General features: G+C 38.4%; 1 protein-coding gene across 1 annotated transcript; it reads right to left on the bottom strand.

The window, feature by feature from the left end:
• Positions 1 to 3,843: 3,843 nt before the first annotated feature.
• Positions 3,844 to 5,186, bottom strand: GPR19 (G protein-coupled receptor 19). The gene has a single exon (XM_044678580.1). The coding sequence runs from the start codon at positions 5,184 to 5,186 to the stop codon at positions 3,939 to 3,941; it is 1,248 nt and encodes a 415-aa protein (XP_044534515.1). The 3' UTR covers positions 3,844 to 3,938.
• Between the last annotated feature and the right edge of the window lie 6,465 nt (positions 5,187 to 11,651).

The raw sequence follows: 11,651 nt of genomic DNA, 5'->3' as shown, positions 1-11,651 counted from the left end.
GAGGAGAGAGAGAGAGAGAGAGAGAGAGAGAGAGAGAGAGAGAGAGAGAGAGAGAGAGAGAGAGAGAGAGAGAGAGAGAGAGAGAAGCCTCCGTACAGGGAACTCAAATTGAGCTGTCTTGAAAGAAGATAGGGAATCTACTAGGTGGAGGGAAGAAAAAAATACACCCCAGGCATGGGGAATAAGCCTGTGCAAAGGCACGAAGGTTGGAGATCTGGAATGTAGCATGCACTAAGGGAAGCAGTATGAAATGAATCCAGAAAGGGAGAATCAGATTGTGGATGGCTTTAAGTGACAGATATAGGAATTTCTGTCTTATCTTGGAGATTGAAGTTATAGAATCTTCTTTTGCACAGGAATGACATGGTCAGACGTGTCTTAGAAATATTAATTTGGCAATTGTGTGGATAGTAGATTATAAAGGGGAAAAACTAGAAGTAGGGAGACCAGTGAAGAAACTATGGCAGTAGCCTGTGTTAGAAGGGGCCTTGAGTAGTGGTCTTCAAGGGAATAGATGTAAGAGATGTGATACCAACAGAGTTAAAAAGACTTGGCAACTTATTAGATGTAGAGAGTTAAGGAGGAAGAGTCAAAGAAGATTCAAAGGTTGTGAACTTGTGTAACTGGAAGGTGGTAGTATCCTCTAAAGACATAGGGAAGTTTGGAGGGATGGCAGAATAAGGGGGAAAGACGGTGAGTTCTGTTTTGGGCATTCTGTCGTCATGATGCTGATGGAACTTCCAAGGGGGAGATGCCTAACAGTCAATTGGCAATTCAGGTGAAAAATTAGGGCTGGAAATATACATGTTAGTCCTCTGCATGCAGGAACTAATGAAAACCATGTTTGCTCAGGAGAGCTCCAGGAGCTTATTGTCAGCAGTGGAATTTTAAAAGGATAAACTGAGGCAACTCTCCCAGAGAGATAACCTTTATCAACAGGACTATTAATAAAAGGGTCTTCTCATCTGTCTCTATTTGTGCCAAAAGACCCTGAATGTTGACAGTGTCTTTTAAACTTAGGTGTATCTTCCATCTGATTGACCTGATTTTTAATTCATTATTTGGATCTCCCCTGGCAAACATAAGGCGATCCCGATTGGTATCATTTTAATGAGGTGGGCAATTATTTCTCAGCTCCTCCCTATTACTTCATAGTTGTTGGGGCAGGGCTCATTGTGCAGCTAGGGAAAGTGGGCAGGCTTTCAGATAGATGTTCCTGATCACACCTCTCTTGAACACTAAAGGAATGCCAGCTGCCCCAGGAGACCCAGCAGTCTGGGTCAGAAGACCAAGCCATTTCCATCAGGATTTTACTGGCGCAGTCCTCCTTTTCTTAGACCAGGTCACTCCAAATTTTGACAGGGAGAGGAAAGGACACAAGAGTCATCCCTGGAGGAGGGGAGCCTCCTCAAGCTGGCTTCTGTTTATAGAGTAAACAAATGCAAGGGTCTATGCCCAGGGAGGTGTCTTGGGGGCTTACTCAGTTATACCCTACAGAAACTGCCTGACCTTCAGAAATGGGGTCTGAGTAAATGGATGGATTTGCAGAGAAATACTGGTTATGAAATTACACAATCCAGTATTAATTTAACTCATTCTGTAGGGAGAGAATTAGACAGAGTGGGAAAGGAATGATCCTTTAGGATCATAGCCTGAGGAATGGTCTCACTGGTAGGAGGAAAACCAAGAGAAGGCTTCCAAAGGGAGAGAGGAATATCTCGGAAGAGTGGGGAGGGAGTGTCTCCACAGCTCACCAGGCTAAAGCTGCTGAGGTCAAATTAAAGGATGCCTGGGAGGGGACCATTTGAGTTAGCAGTCGAGACCAGATTGCAAGGGCCTGGGATGTGAGTAGGTGGGGAAATGGAAGCAATGAATACGGGTAACTCCTTCCAGGAGTCTAAGCATGAAATGGAGAAGAAACACAGGATGCTGGCTTGCATGGCTGGCTAGGTCAAGTGTATGTGAGATCTTGGGGAGAAGGACACAGTTTTCTTAGCTATCCAATGAAGATGAATAAAAAACACCCACCTCCCAGCTGCTCATGTTTTTAACTCCTGGCTGTTGCTAGGCAAAGAGGAGATTGAATGTTGTTCTTTGAAGTTTTGGGAATTTGTCCAGATTTTCATCCAAATGTGCACCACAGCCCGCTCCATTCAGCTTTAGGACTGAGAAAGGCAATAGTCTGAGAAGAGTCTGAAATACCAGATCACAGAAACTCAGAAGGGTTCTGGGGGGAGCAAAAGAGTGAATGGGCACAGAGAGTATCTTTGTCAGCTTTGGGACTTGTTCACGGAGGCGAGTCATTGAACTTAGAAGGTCATTTTTGCTGGTTGGCTCAGGAACCTGTGACTTGCAAAAAGTGCCAGCAAAAATGTTAACCCTGCCAAGCCTTGATCCCTCTTCCCATGTTCTACCTTATCTCTAAGGGGAGAGAACGTTAGGGATACAGAGCAGCAAGCTTCTAGGGCTGAGAATGAGAAGCGTTCCCTCGCCAACCCAGGTGTCTACTACTAGGCAATAAGAAAAAGACAAAGCTTACTATGTTTATGTTTTCTTTAGAAAGGTATGCGTGCATGCATGTGTGTGTGTGTGTGTGTGTGCGCGCGCGCACGCGCGCGTGTGTGTGTGTGAAGACAAAGTGGAATCATCTTTCCACTATAAATTCTAGAGGTGAATGGAGGGTTTGGTTTGCTGAGAGCCTGTGGGGTCTTCCTACCAGCTAGGACCACATCCACTGGACACTTACAACTGAAGTGAAGGAAAAAGGAGTAAACCATGGCCACAGTTTAAAGGTGGGGGATCTTGGAGAAGTGTTCAAGAATTGACTACGAGCCCTTTATTTTTAACTGAAAGCAAAGTGATGGGGTAGGGAGAGAACAGAGATAGATAACTGGAGAGAGTGGTTCAAGACTCCAGTTCTACAACAGTCACAGGATAGCTATGTCTGAAGTATGTAGAGGAACAACGTGATCGAAGAATGTTGAGATGGAAATGGGTTTGACTGGGAAGATGCTTTCTGTTCTGGGGCCTTGGGGCATGGGAAGAAAGGTGGCTTCTTTAGTCTCATGTCATTGTTGGGATGGTGAGGACTGATGGAGATGAGGGAAGTACATAAGTCTTTTTATGAACTACCAAATAAGGGGGAAAGTCATTTGCTGCTCCTACCCTTGGCATTTTCTGGGCATGGCATATGCACCCACTAATTTGCATCAATAATGTTTAGATTAAAGAAAGGAAATAAACATTATAAATATAACCCATATTTCGAGACAAATGGGAAAAAAGGAAAAAGAAAAAAGAAAAAAAAAGAAACAAAGGGGAAGAAATTATTAAGTTGACTGCTGAAGCTGTCAGGGCTTTATCAATCACTTATAGATAGGAAATAATTAGAGAGAAAGTAAGAAGGAGATCAAGAACCTAGAGGCAAAACTGATCACTGACTTGAGGGCACATGCTGTTTTCCAAAATCATCTATGATTCCATGGAGGAATATTAGTTTTATAAGGCAAGTAAACAACATTAACCTGGGGTTATTTCATAGGTTTGAAAACAAAACCAAGTGATGGAAGCCCCAGAGTAGCAAAACACTTTTATAGACAAAAAAAGTAGCACTTATAAAAAGGATCTTTGTGTGTCCTCTATGGCCTTGGCTAGGTTTATAGGTTTTTGTTTTTAAACCATTAATGGACTATTTCCAATACAATCTACTTCATAGCCACAAAATATGGTCAACATAAATTCTAAGGTAAATGAAAACTAGGAAATAACTAAAATTATTAAAAAATGCTATATTACAATGAAATCAATGCATCTTAACAAAATAAAACATTTCCCCCTAAAAGTTATATGCAAAAAAAGTAAATATCCACCTATTCCTGAAGTTTTAAAGCTTTTTAGTCTATTTGGTGCATAATAGTTATCAAAAGAATGGCGAGAAATTAAACAAAAGTATTTGGCGGATTGGAATGAATGGGCCAAGCAAGTTTTTTCCCTTTAGCTTCCCTGTCAAATGAGTCATATATTGAGTCTTTGGCTACAGTTTTGGCTGTGACAGGTATATCTGAAATGCCAACGTAATTTTTTTTGGCCACCCTTGAACTGGTCGTGATAGTATAGGCATTGCTTCGGTAGCATTTCATTGAGGACATACAAAAAGTTTCCTTCATCCCTCTCCTGAAGTTGGCATTATAAATGGAATATAAAGTAGGCTTAGAGGCTGAAGAGCTGAATGATATCCAAGTGATCACTGTGAAAACCAAAGAACTTTTCCTATAGTCTCTTTCATGTGGGTGCCAGAGCTGGACCACATGAAAAGGAAGCCAGGAGAGCAAAAATATTAGATTTAACATCAGGAACATTTTGATGGTCTTCACTTTTGTCCTTGGAACAATGTTCATTGTCCTCTTCACCGTTCGACTATCAATGCCGATCCTCCAAATATATTTGATGACCTTCTGGTAGAATATGATAATGAAAAAGGATGGAATCACAAAACCTATCAGAAAGTGAATAATACCATACGTAGTCCCATCCCAAGAATAAGGGAGGAAAAAATTACAATGCTGATCCCAGCTGGAACCGTAGAAAAAGAATACAGGCGACACGAAGGCTGCATCAAAGATCCAAGATGCCACAATCATTTTCTTGGCTTTTTCTCTGGACACCTTGAAGCTCAGAGGGTAAACTATTGTATAGAACCTGTCTATACAGATGGAAAGTAGCACATAGATCTGTACCCCTGGGGTGAGGTGCTGACAGTATCTTACCAGCTTACACATGACATTACCCAGGGTCCATCTACCAGATGTGAACTGGAGCAAGACAAAAGGAGCGCTGGCCACGCTGACCAGGAGGTCAGCACACGCTAAGGAAACCACAAAGTAGTTGGTGGTGGACTGAGTCCTCCTGCTCCTGTGGATGACCAAGCAAACCAGGACATTTCCAAAGACCGAAAACAGCCACAGAATCCCAAAAACCACGCTGGCTGTGGCAATTTCTCCTGGCGTTGGTTCGTATGCCAAGTTGCTGTGGTTTCTTTCCAGTTGGTATTCCTTGTATAATCCTGTCATATCACGACCTATCCGAGGCATCGATGTCTTAAGGTGGCTGTTGTTCTGAAATGGCACCAGGACTGTTGGGATGACCAGAAGAGGTTTGTTGTCATCTGTTGTATGGCCAAAACCCATGTCCATCCTTTCTCCTTCAACTCTGAATAAAGAATAAAAAGAAAAAAGAAAAAGAAAAGAAAAAAGAATAAGAGAAAAGAAAAGAAGAAAGAAGCTTGTTGTTAAAATAGAAACAACTACTGATAGCAATCTACAGTAATAAAATAGCTTGGTTGGCTGTCCTCAGGGTGTGCGTGGCAATACTTTATGTTGTTTGGTTGCTAATCTAACTCTAAGCTGAAGATGAGAAATATACAGGTGAAAATTCTTCTAATTGATTACCATCATTAAGAATCTACTCTGGTTTCCAGTTCTCAAAAGAGTCAAAACCTTTCTTAGTTGTCCCCAACACATGTTTTCTCACATGTGGTCCTCAGGTCCCATTTTCCTTTCCTTTCCATTCCTTCCAAGAATGGCCTTATTCTTTCCAATTTCATCCTCTTTCCTTTACTTTGGGATTTTGGGGTCACGGAGAGCCAAAAGCCCCCCAACAAAAACTGCCTATATAGTGATGGTATTTTTATTCTGAATAAGTACTGTAACATTCTTGATTTGGTAAAAGAGAAAACCTGAACAGATAGAATTATGTAATTGGAGCTTTGGAAAAATACAGAAGCAATCAGAACATCTGGCAACCAAAATGCATGATATCCTTAATTGTTGAGATATCCTAGAAATGAGAAGCTCATAGTCTGGCTAGTATATTGTGTATGTGAAAGAGAATAATATGAGATAAAGTTGGAAAGTTAGAATGTCAGTAAAATGTAAGCTGCTTAAGAAAAAGACTAATGTGTTGGTCTTTGTTTCTCCAGCACCTACCAGTGCCTCGCATCTCGTAGCCACTTGATAAATGTTTCTCAAATTGAATTGGAGGGGTTTTTTAATATAATATATTTATATATTTAATTATAATATATTATATTATATTTATTGTAATATATGTCATCATATACTAATAATATATAATATTATTTATGTTATAATATAAATTATAAAGGTCTTCAATGTCAAGATTGGGTCTTGATACATTTTTTAGTGGACCCAAAAGTTCACTAAAGTCCATGGACAAATATAGAGTAATACAATGCTTACTGACAAATGGTATTATTTTGAAGAAAAAAATATCATAATGCCTAAAATATAAAATCCAGAATGTTTTTTGGTTTTATTTCTCACAGAGAAATAATGACTAGATTATTTATAAAACTGTAGAATCCAGGAAGTAAAAGGGACTGAAGAAATCATCTAATCCAGTGGTTCCCAAACTTTTTTGGCCTACCACCCCCTTTCCAGAAAAAATATTACTTAGCCCCCTGGAAATTAAATTTTTTAAAATTTTAATAGCAATTAATAAGAAAGATAAATGCACCTGTGGCCATCACCGCCTCCCTGGATGGGAGGTACCAGGGGGCGGTAGTGCCCACTTTAGGAATCACTGATCTAATCCAATGAATAACTGAACAAATTAACTCCTGATAGTATCCTGGCAAATGATCATTTATCCTCTGCTTGAAGACTTCCAGCAATGATGAAACTACCAAGGTGCTCTCTTCCACTTCTTAACAACCTTATTCAGAAGATTTTCATCAAGACAAAATCTCTCTTCTTCAGTCAATTCCTGCTAGCCTGATTTTGCTGGGTTCAAGAAAAGCCATTGTGATCCCTAATCCAAATGACAGCCCTTTGGATATTTGAAGAATTGTTATACTATCATCTCTCTAAATATTTTCTTCTCTAGGTTAAACATCCTTTAATCATGGATCAAAATTTCTGTAACATCCTGAGAGGCAGCCTGGAAGATGGATAGAGTTGAACCTGAATTAAATCATGCACCTACTGTTCCTTAGTTGTATGATCATGGGCAAATCATTTAACGGCTCTGAGCCATGGTTTCTTTATCTATAAAATGGGGATAATAAGGGGCTTCCTGCCAAGATGGCTGCCTGAATAGAGGCAGACCACAGGGTTCCCATATAACTACACTAGCAAAAACCTGACATCCACACTTAACTAAATAATGATCAAGAAATCCAATGAGTAACTACAGCAACTAATTTCTTCTACCCTTGGGCAACACAAAAACTCAGCCAGAAGCTTAGGAAAGGTGGTCATCAGTAAAGCCAGTACTCAAACAGGCAAGGAAGTATGTAGCTTCTCAAAGTGACTAGAAAGGGCCAAAATCACATGTAACTTGCAGGGCTCGAGGCCTGGAGGCAGCAATATAAGGAAGCTTCCCTACAAAGTTCCATGATTACTGTAAACCCGACCCAGTTGGAATTCTTAGAATTTCTGTTAGTAGCATGAACTTAGATATATTGATATGAAAAAAAGAGTATTTATTTGTATGAACAGCTGAAGGGGGCTTACATTAGTAAGACTAAAAAGAGAAAATTAACAAGGGTCCCTTCCAAAGTTATTAAGGGAATCAAATAGGAAAAACAGATATCCAAGAGATGGATTGGTTCTGTTCTGAGTTTTAAGAGAGGAGGGAAATAGGAGATTAAAAGGCATCTACATTCTATAATTGATAAATGGTTGAGGAGTATAAATAACCAATTTACAGAGGAAGAAATCCAAGCTATCAACAGCCATATGCAAAAATACCCCCAAAATACATGGAAAGACCTGCATTAAATTATGATGAGTAAAAAGAGCAGAACCAAGAGAATATTATATACAGCAACAGAAATACTGTTTGAAGAATGACATATATGACCACCAGAGGTAGATTAACAGAAATAAGTAAGACATAGTTTTACATATATGTATCTTTTTGTCAAATGATGCCTTTTCTAAAAGGGAAGGGGAGGATGGAGGGAATTAGATGGATCTTTTAATGTAACAACAAAAAAAGAAATTCAAATTACAAGAACTCTGAGATTATCATTTCATATCCATCAGATTGGATAAAACTGGCAAAGAAAAAAAAAGGAAAATGACAAATGCTAAAGGGGATGTAGGAAAATAGGTGCATTAAATGCACTTTTGATAGAACTGTAAACTGGTCCAGCCATTCCAGAAAGCAATTTGGAACTATGTCACCAAACCTATTAATTATGTATACCCTTTGACCCTGTATGTCACTACTAGGTTTATACTCCAAAGTGATCAAAGAAAGAGAAAAGGAACCCGAATGTAAAACAAAAAATATGACAGTTTTTTTTTGTAGTGGCAAAGAATTAGAAAATGAAGGAGTGCCTTAGAAAATAGGGTCTGACTGAACAAGTAGTTATGATATATGAAGGTGGCAGAATATTATTGAGTCATAAGAAATGATGAAGAAGATAGGAAGACTTGTATGAACTGATGCAAAGTGAAATGAGCAGAACCAGGAGAACAACTTAAATGATAGTAATAATGTTAAAGACTTAGGAATTTTGATCAACACAATGACCAATCACAATTGCAGAGGACTCAAGTTGAAATATGCTACCTACCTCCAGAGAAAGGTGATAGAATGTAGATTTTAGCTTGTTTTTCATTTTTTAATATGGCACACGCAAGAATTTGTTTTGCTTAACTATACGTATTTATAATTGGTTTTGTTTTTCTTGTTTTCTCAGTGGGGAAGGGGTAGAGGGAGGAAGAAGAGAGAGAATTAGAACTTGAATATAAAATAAAATTGAATTTGCTAGTGTAGAAGGGAAGGAGTTGGAACTTGCTCTTTCTCATAATTGCTCATGAGGAGAAGAGTATAAATATAAAGGAGTGGAGTGGGAAAGAGGCCATCTGATGAACCTTACTTCTGTCTGAAATGGAGAAAGAAAGGTTGAACAAACACACACAAATAATTTAGTGTAGAAATACAACAAACTCAATGGGGAAACAAACCAGGATAGAAGTGGCATTGGCCAAGAGAGGGGACAATACAGAGTAAGGAAGGGTCACAAGCAAACATACTTCTTGCTCTTAAAGGGGGATTAAGAAGGAAAAAGAAAGGATACACAATTTTAGGAGGTGCCCATCAATTGGGGAGTAGCTGAACAAATAGTGGCATGAGAATGCAAATGAATATTATTGCATCATAAATAATGCTGAAAGAGATGATTTCAGAACCAGGAAAACTTTATATAAGAACAATAATGCTGAATTTTAAAAATCACTCAATCTTTTTTTTTAACCCTTCACTTTCCATCTTGGAATCAAAACCGTATATTGGCTCTAAGGTAGAAGAGTGGTACAGGTTAGGCAATGGGAGTTAAAGAGATTTGAACCCAAGTCCTCCCAACTCCAGGACTGGCACTAGATCCACTGTGAAATCTAGCTGCCTCTCAATGTTCTTTCTTGAATGTAAGATCCAGAGCAGAACACATGACTCCAGTTATATTGTAGGAGAATAGATTTAGAGTGAAAAGTGACTTTAGAGGTCATCTCATCCAACTCTCTCATTTTACCGAGTCTCAGAGAGTTAAATGGTAAGCAAAATGCCACCTAGCCAGTAAGAGACAAAGAGTCGGATTTTAATTCTAAGTCCTCTGACTCCAAACCCAGTGTCATTTCAATGGCATTTTTGTTGTGCCTAGTATCTTACTTGGGCCCTATGACAGAACTGTAATCTTCATTTGGCATATTATGCTTCTAATAGTAAAGATTCATTTCATATTAGCTTTTTTTGGCCATCATATCACCCAATTGGCTCATATTTGACCTTTCAGTTTCCTGAAAATTCCAGATTTTTCACCCTACACCAATTATTGTCTCGACATGCCTCCCCAAATGTGAACTTGTACAATTGGTTTTTTTAAATCCAGGTTTGAGATTTTATATATATTTATATATATAATATATATTCAATTTTACTTTTTTTAGATTTTACCCATCACCAAGAGATTTTGGATGCTGATTATGTCATTTACCATGCTAGCTAGCTTCCCTTCCCCATTCAGTTTCAGTTAACCAGAAATTTCATCAATATGCCTAATATCCATGCCATTCGATGAAATTATCCAGCATGGAAAAGAAAAAGGCCAATAACATGGTTCTGTGGAATTCCACTAGAGTCCTTTAAAGAGGTTGAATGAATCCATTAATTACCATTCTTTGAGTCCAGTCACTGAACCAATTCCAAATCCACCAGACTATACTCTCATTTAGCCTACTCGTCGTCATCTTGTCCTCAAAGATATCATGAGAAGCTTCATCAAATGCCATGCTGACATCCAGGTATACTATATCTATGGAATTTTCTTGATCTTCCCATCTACTAATCCTGTTTAAAAAGAAAGAAAAAAGGTTAGTCTAGTATGACTTACTGACTTTTTAACACTACCTTTTTTATATGTTTGCAACCTGTCCATATAAAAATAGATATCAGAGGGGGTGGCGTGGTGGTTCAGTAGATAGAGACAGGCTTAAAGAAGGGAGGTCCTGGGTTCAAATCTGGCCTCAGACACTTCCTAGCTGTGTGACCCTGGGCAAATCAATTAACCCCCACTTCTTAGCTCTTACCATTTTTCTGCCTTAGAACTAATACATAGTATTGATTTTAAGATGGAAGGTAAGGTTTTAAAATATTTTATTAATAATATACCCTTGTGGCTAAAGTTCCCATAAACAGGAGAGAGTCTATAAGCAGAGTTTTATAATATAAATATAAATTGATCCTGATACCTATAAAAGATAAACCCTTGATGCAAGGAAAAGGTTGTTGTTGTTTTTTTTTTTTATCTGTCATCAGACCAGTGAGCATCTTCCCCTAAAATCTGCCATTAGGGAATCGATTTCCTCGATAAAATGCTACGTGAAGGGAAATCTACCTCTCTACCCTTTGTATTCTTCTTTACAATATGACATCATTCCTGCAGGATGTTCGTTACTATTCTTATTTTGGGTTTCTGGTTTTGTCCATAAATTGCAGCCTGCTAATCTCTACCATAGATTATTTATTGTCCCAGGAGTGATATTAATTTTTAGACCTTAGGAGATAGTGTTATTTCATGTTTTACTGACAATGTAGCAACACCTGGGTTCAGCATATTGTTCATTTATAGTATTTGTCCCAGAAATATTACTGTTGGATAAGCAATACATGATTTCTATCCATCTCAAAACTGAGATGGATAGAAATCATAGAAAAAATTTCTATGATAGAAAAAAAATAGACATTTTTCATCCACTTGGTCATTGTTAGGTGGATGGATGGGTCTAATTCCATTGAGTAATGATGGATATCTTTCAGGAGGCTCTGCAATGTTCTGAGGTTTGATGTAAAACATTTCTGATAATTCTGAGATGATATTATTCACTCATTTTGGGTTAAAGTATAAAGTTACATATATATATATATATATCAGTTCTTGCTTGAAGAGAAAGCATATTAAGTTCTTATTATTCTATCAGATGAGATAACTGGCTCATCCTAAGTAGGGAAATAGAACCTTTAATGGGCACCACTTTGATGGAAGGTATGGGACTATAATCAAGGAGGATTTTTGTGACATACAATGGAGGTTGGGGAGAGGAAGTATCTAGACAGTCGAGGTCTGC

This window comes from Gracilinanus agilis, chromosome 5, assembly GCF_016433145.1.
Source record: "Gracilinanus agilis isolate LMUSP501 chromosome 5, AgileGrace, whole genome shotgun sequence".
In the NCBI taxonomy this organism is placed as follows: Eukaryota; Metazoa; Chordata; class Mammalia; order Didelphimorphia; family Didelphidae; genus Gracilinanus; species Gracilinanus agilis.
Note: the sequence above shows the minus strand (reverse complement) of the source record. Positions and strands in the feature narration are given on the sequence as shown.

What these genes read in the sequence shown, in the direction of transcription:
- GPR19 (XM_044678580.1), bottom strand. Translation starts at nt 5,186, where the DNA reads ATGGGTTTTGGCCATACAACAGATGACAACAAACCTCTTCTGGTCATC.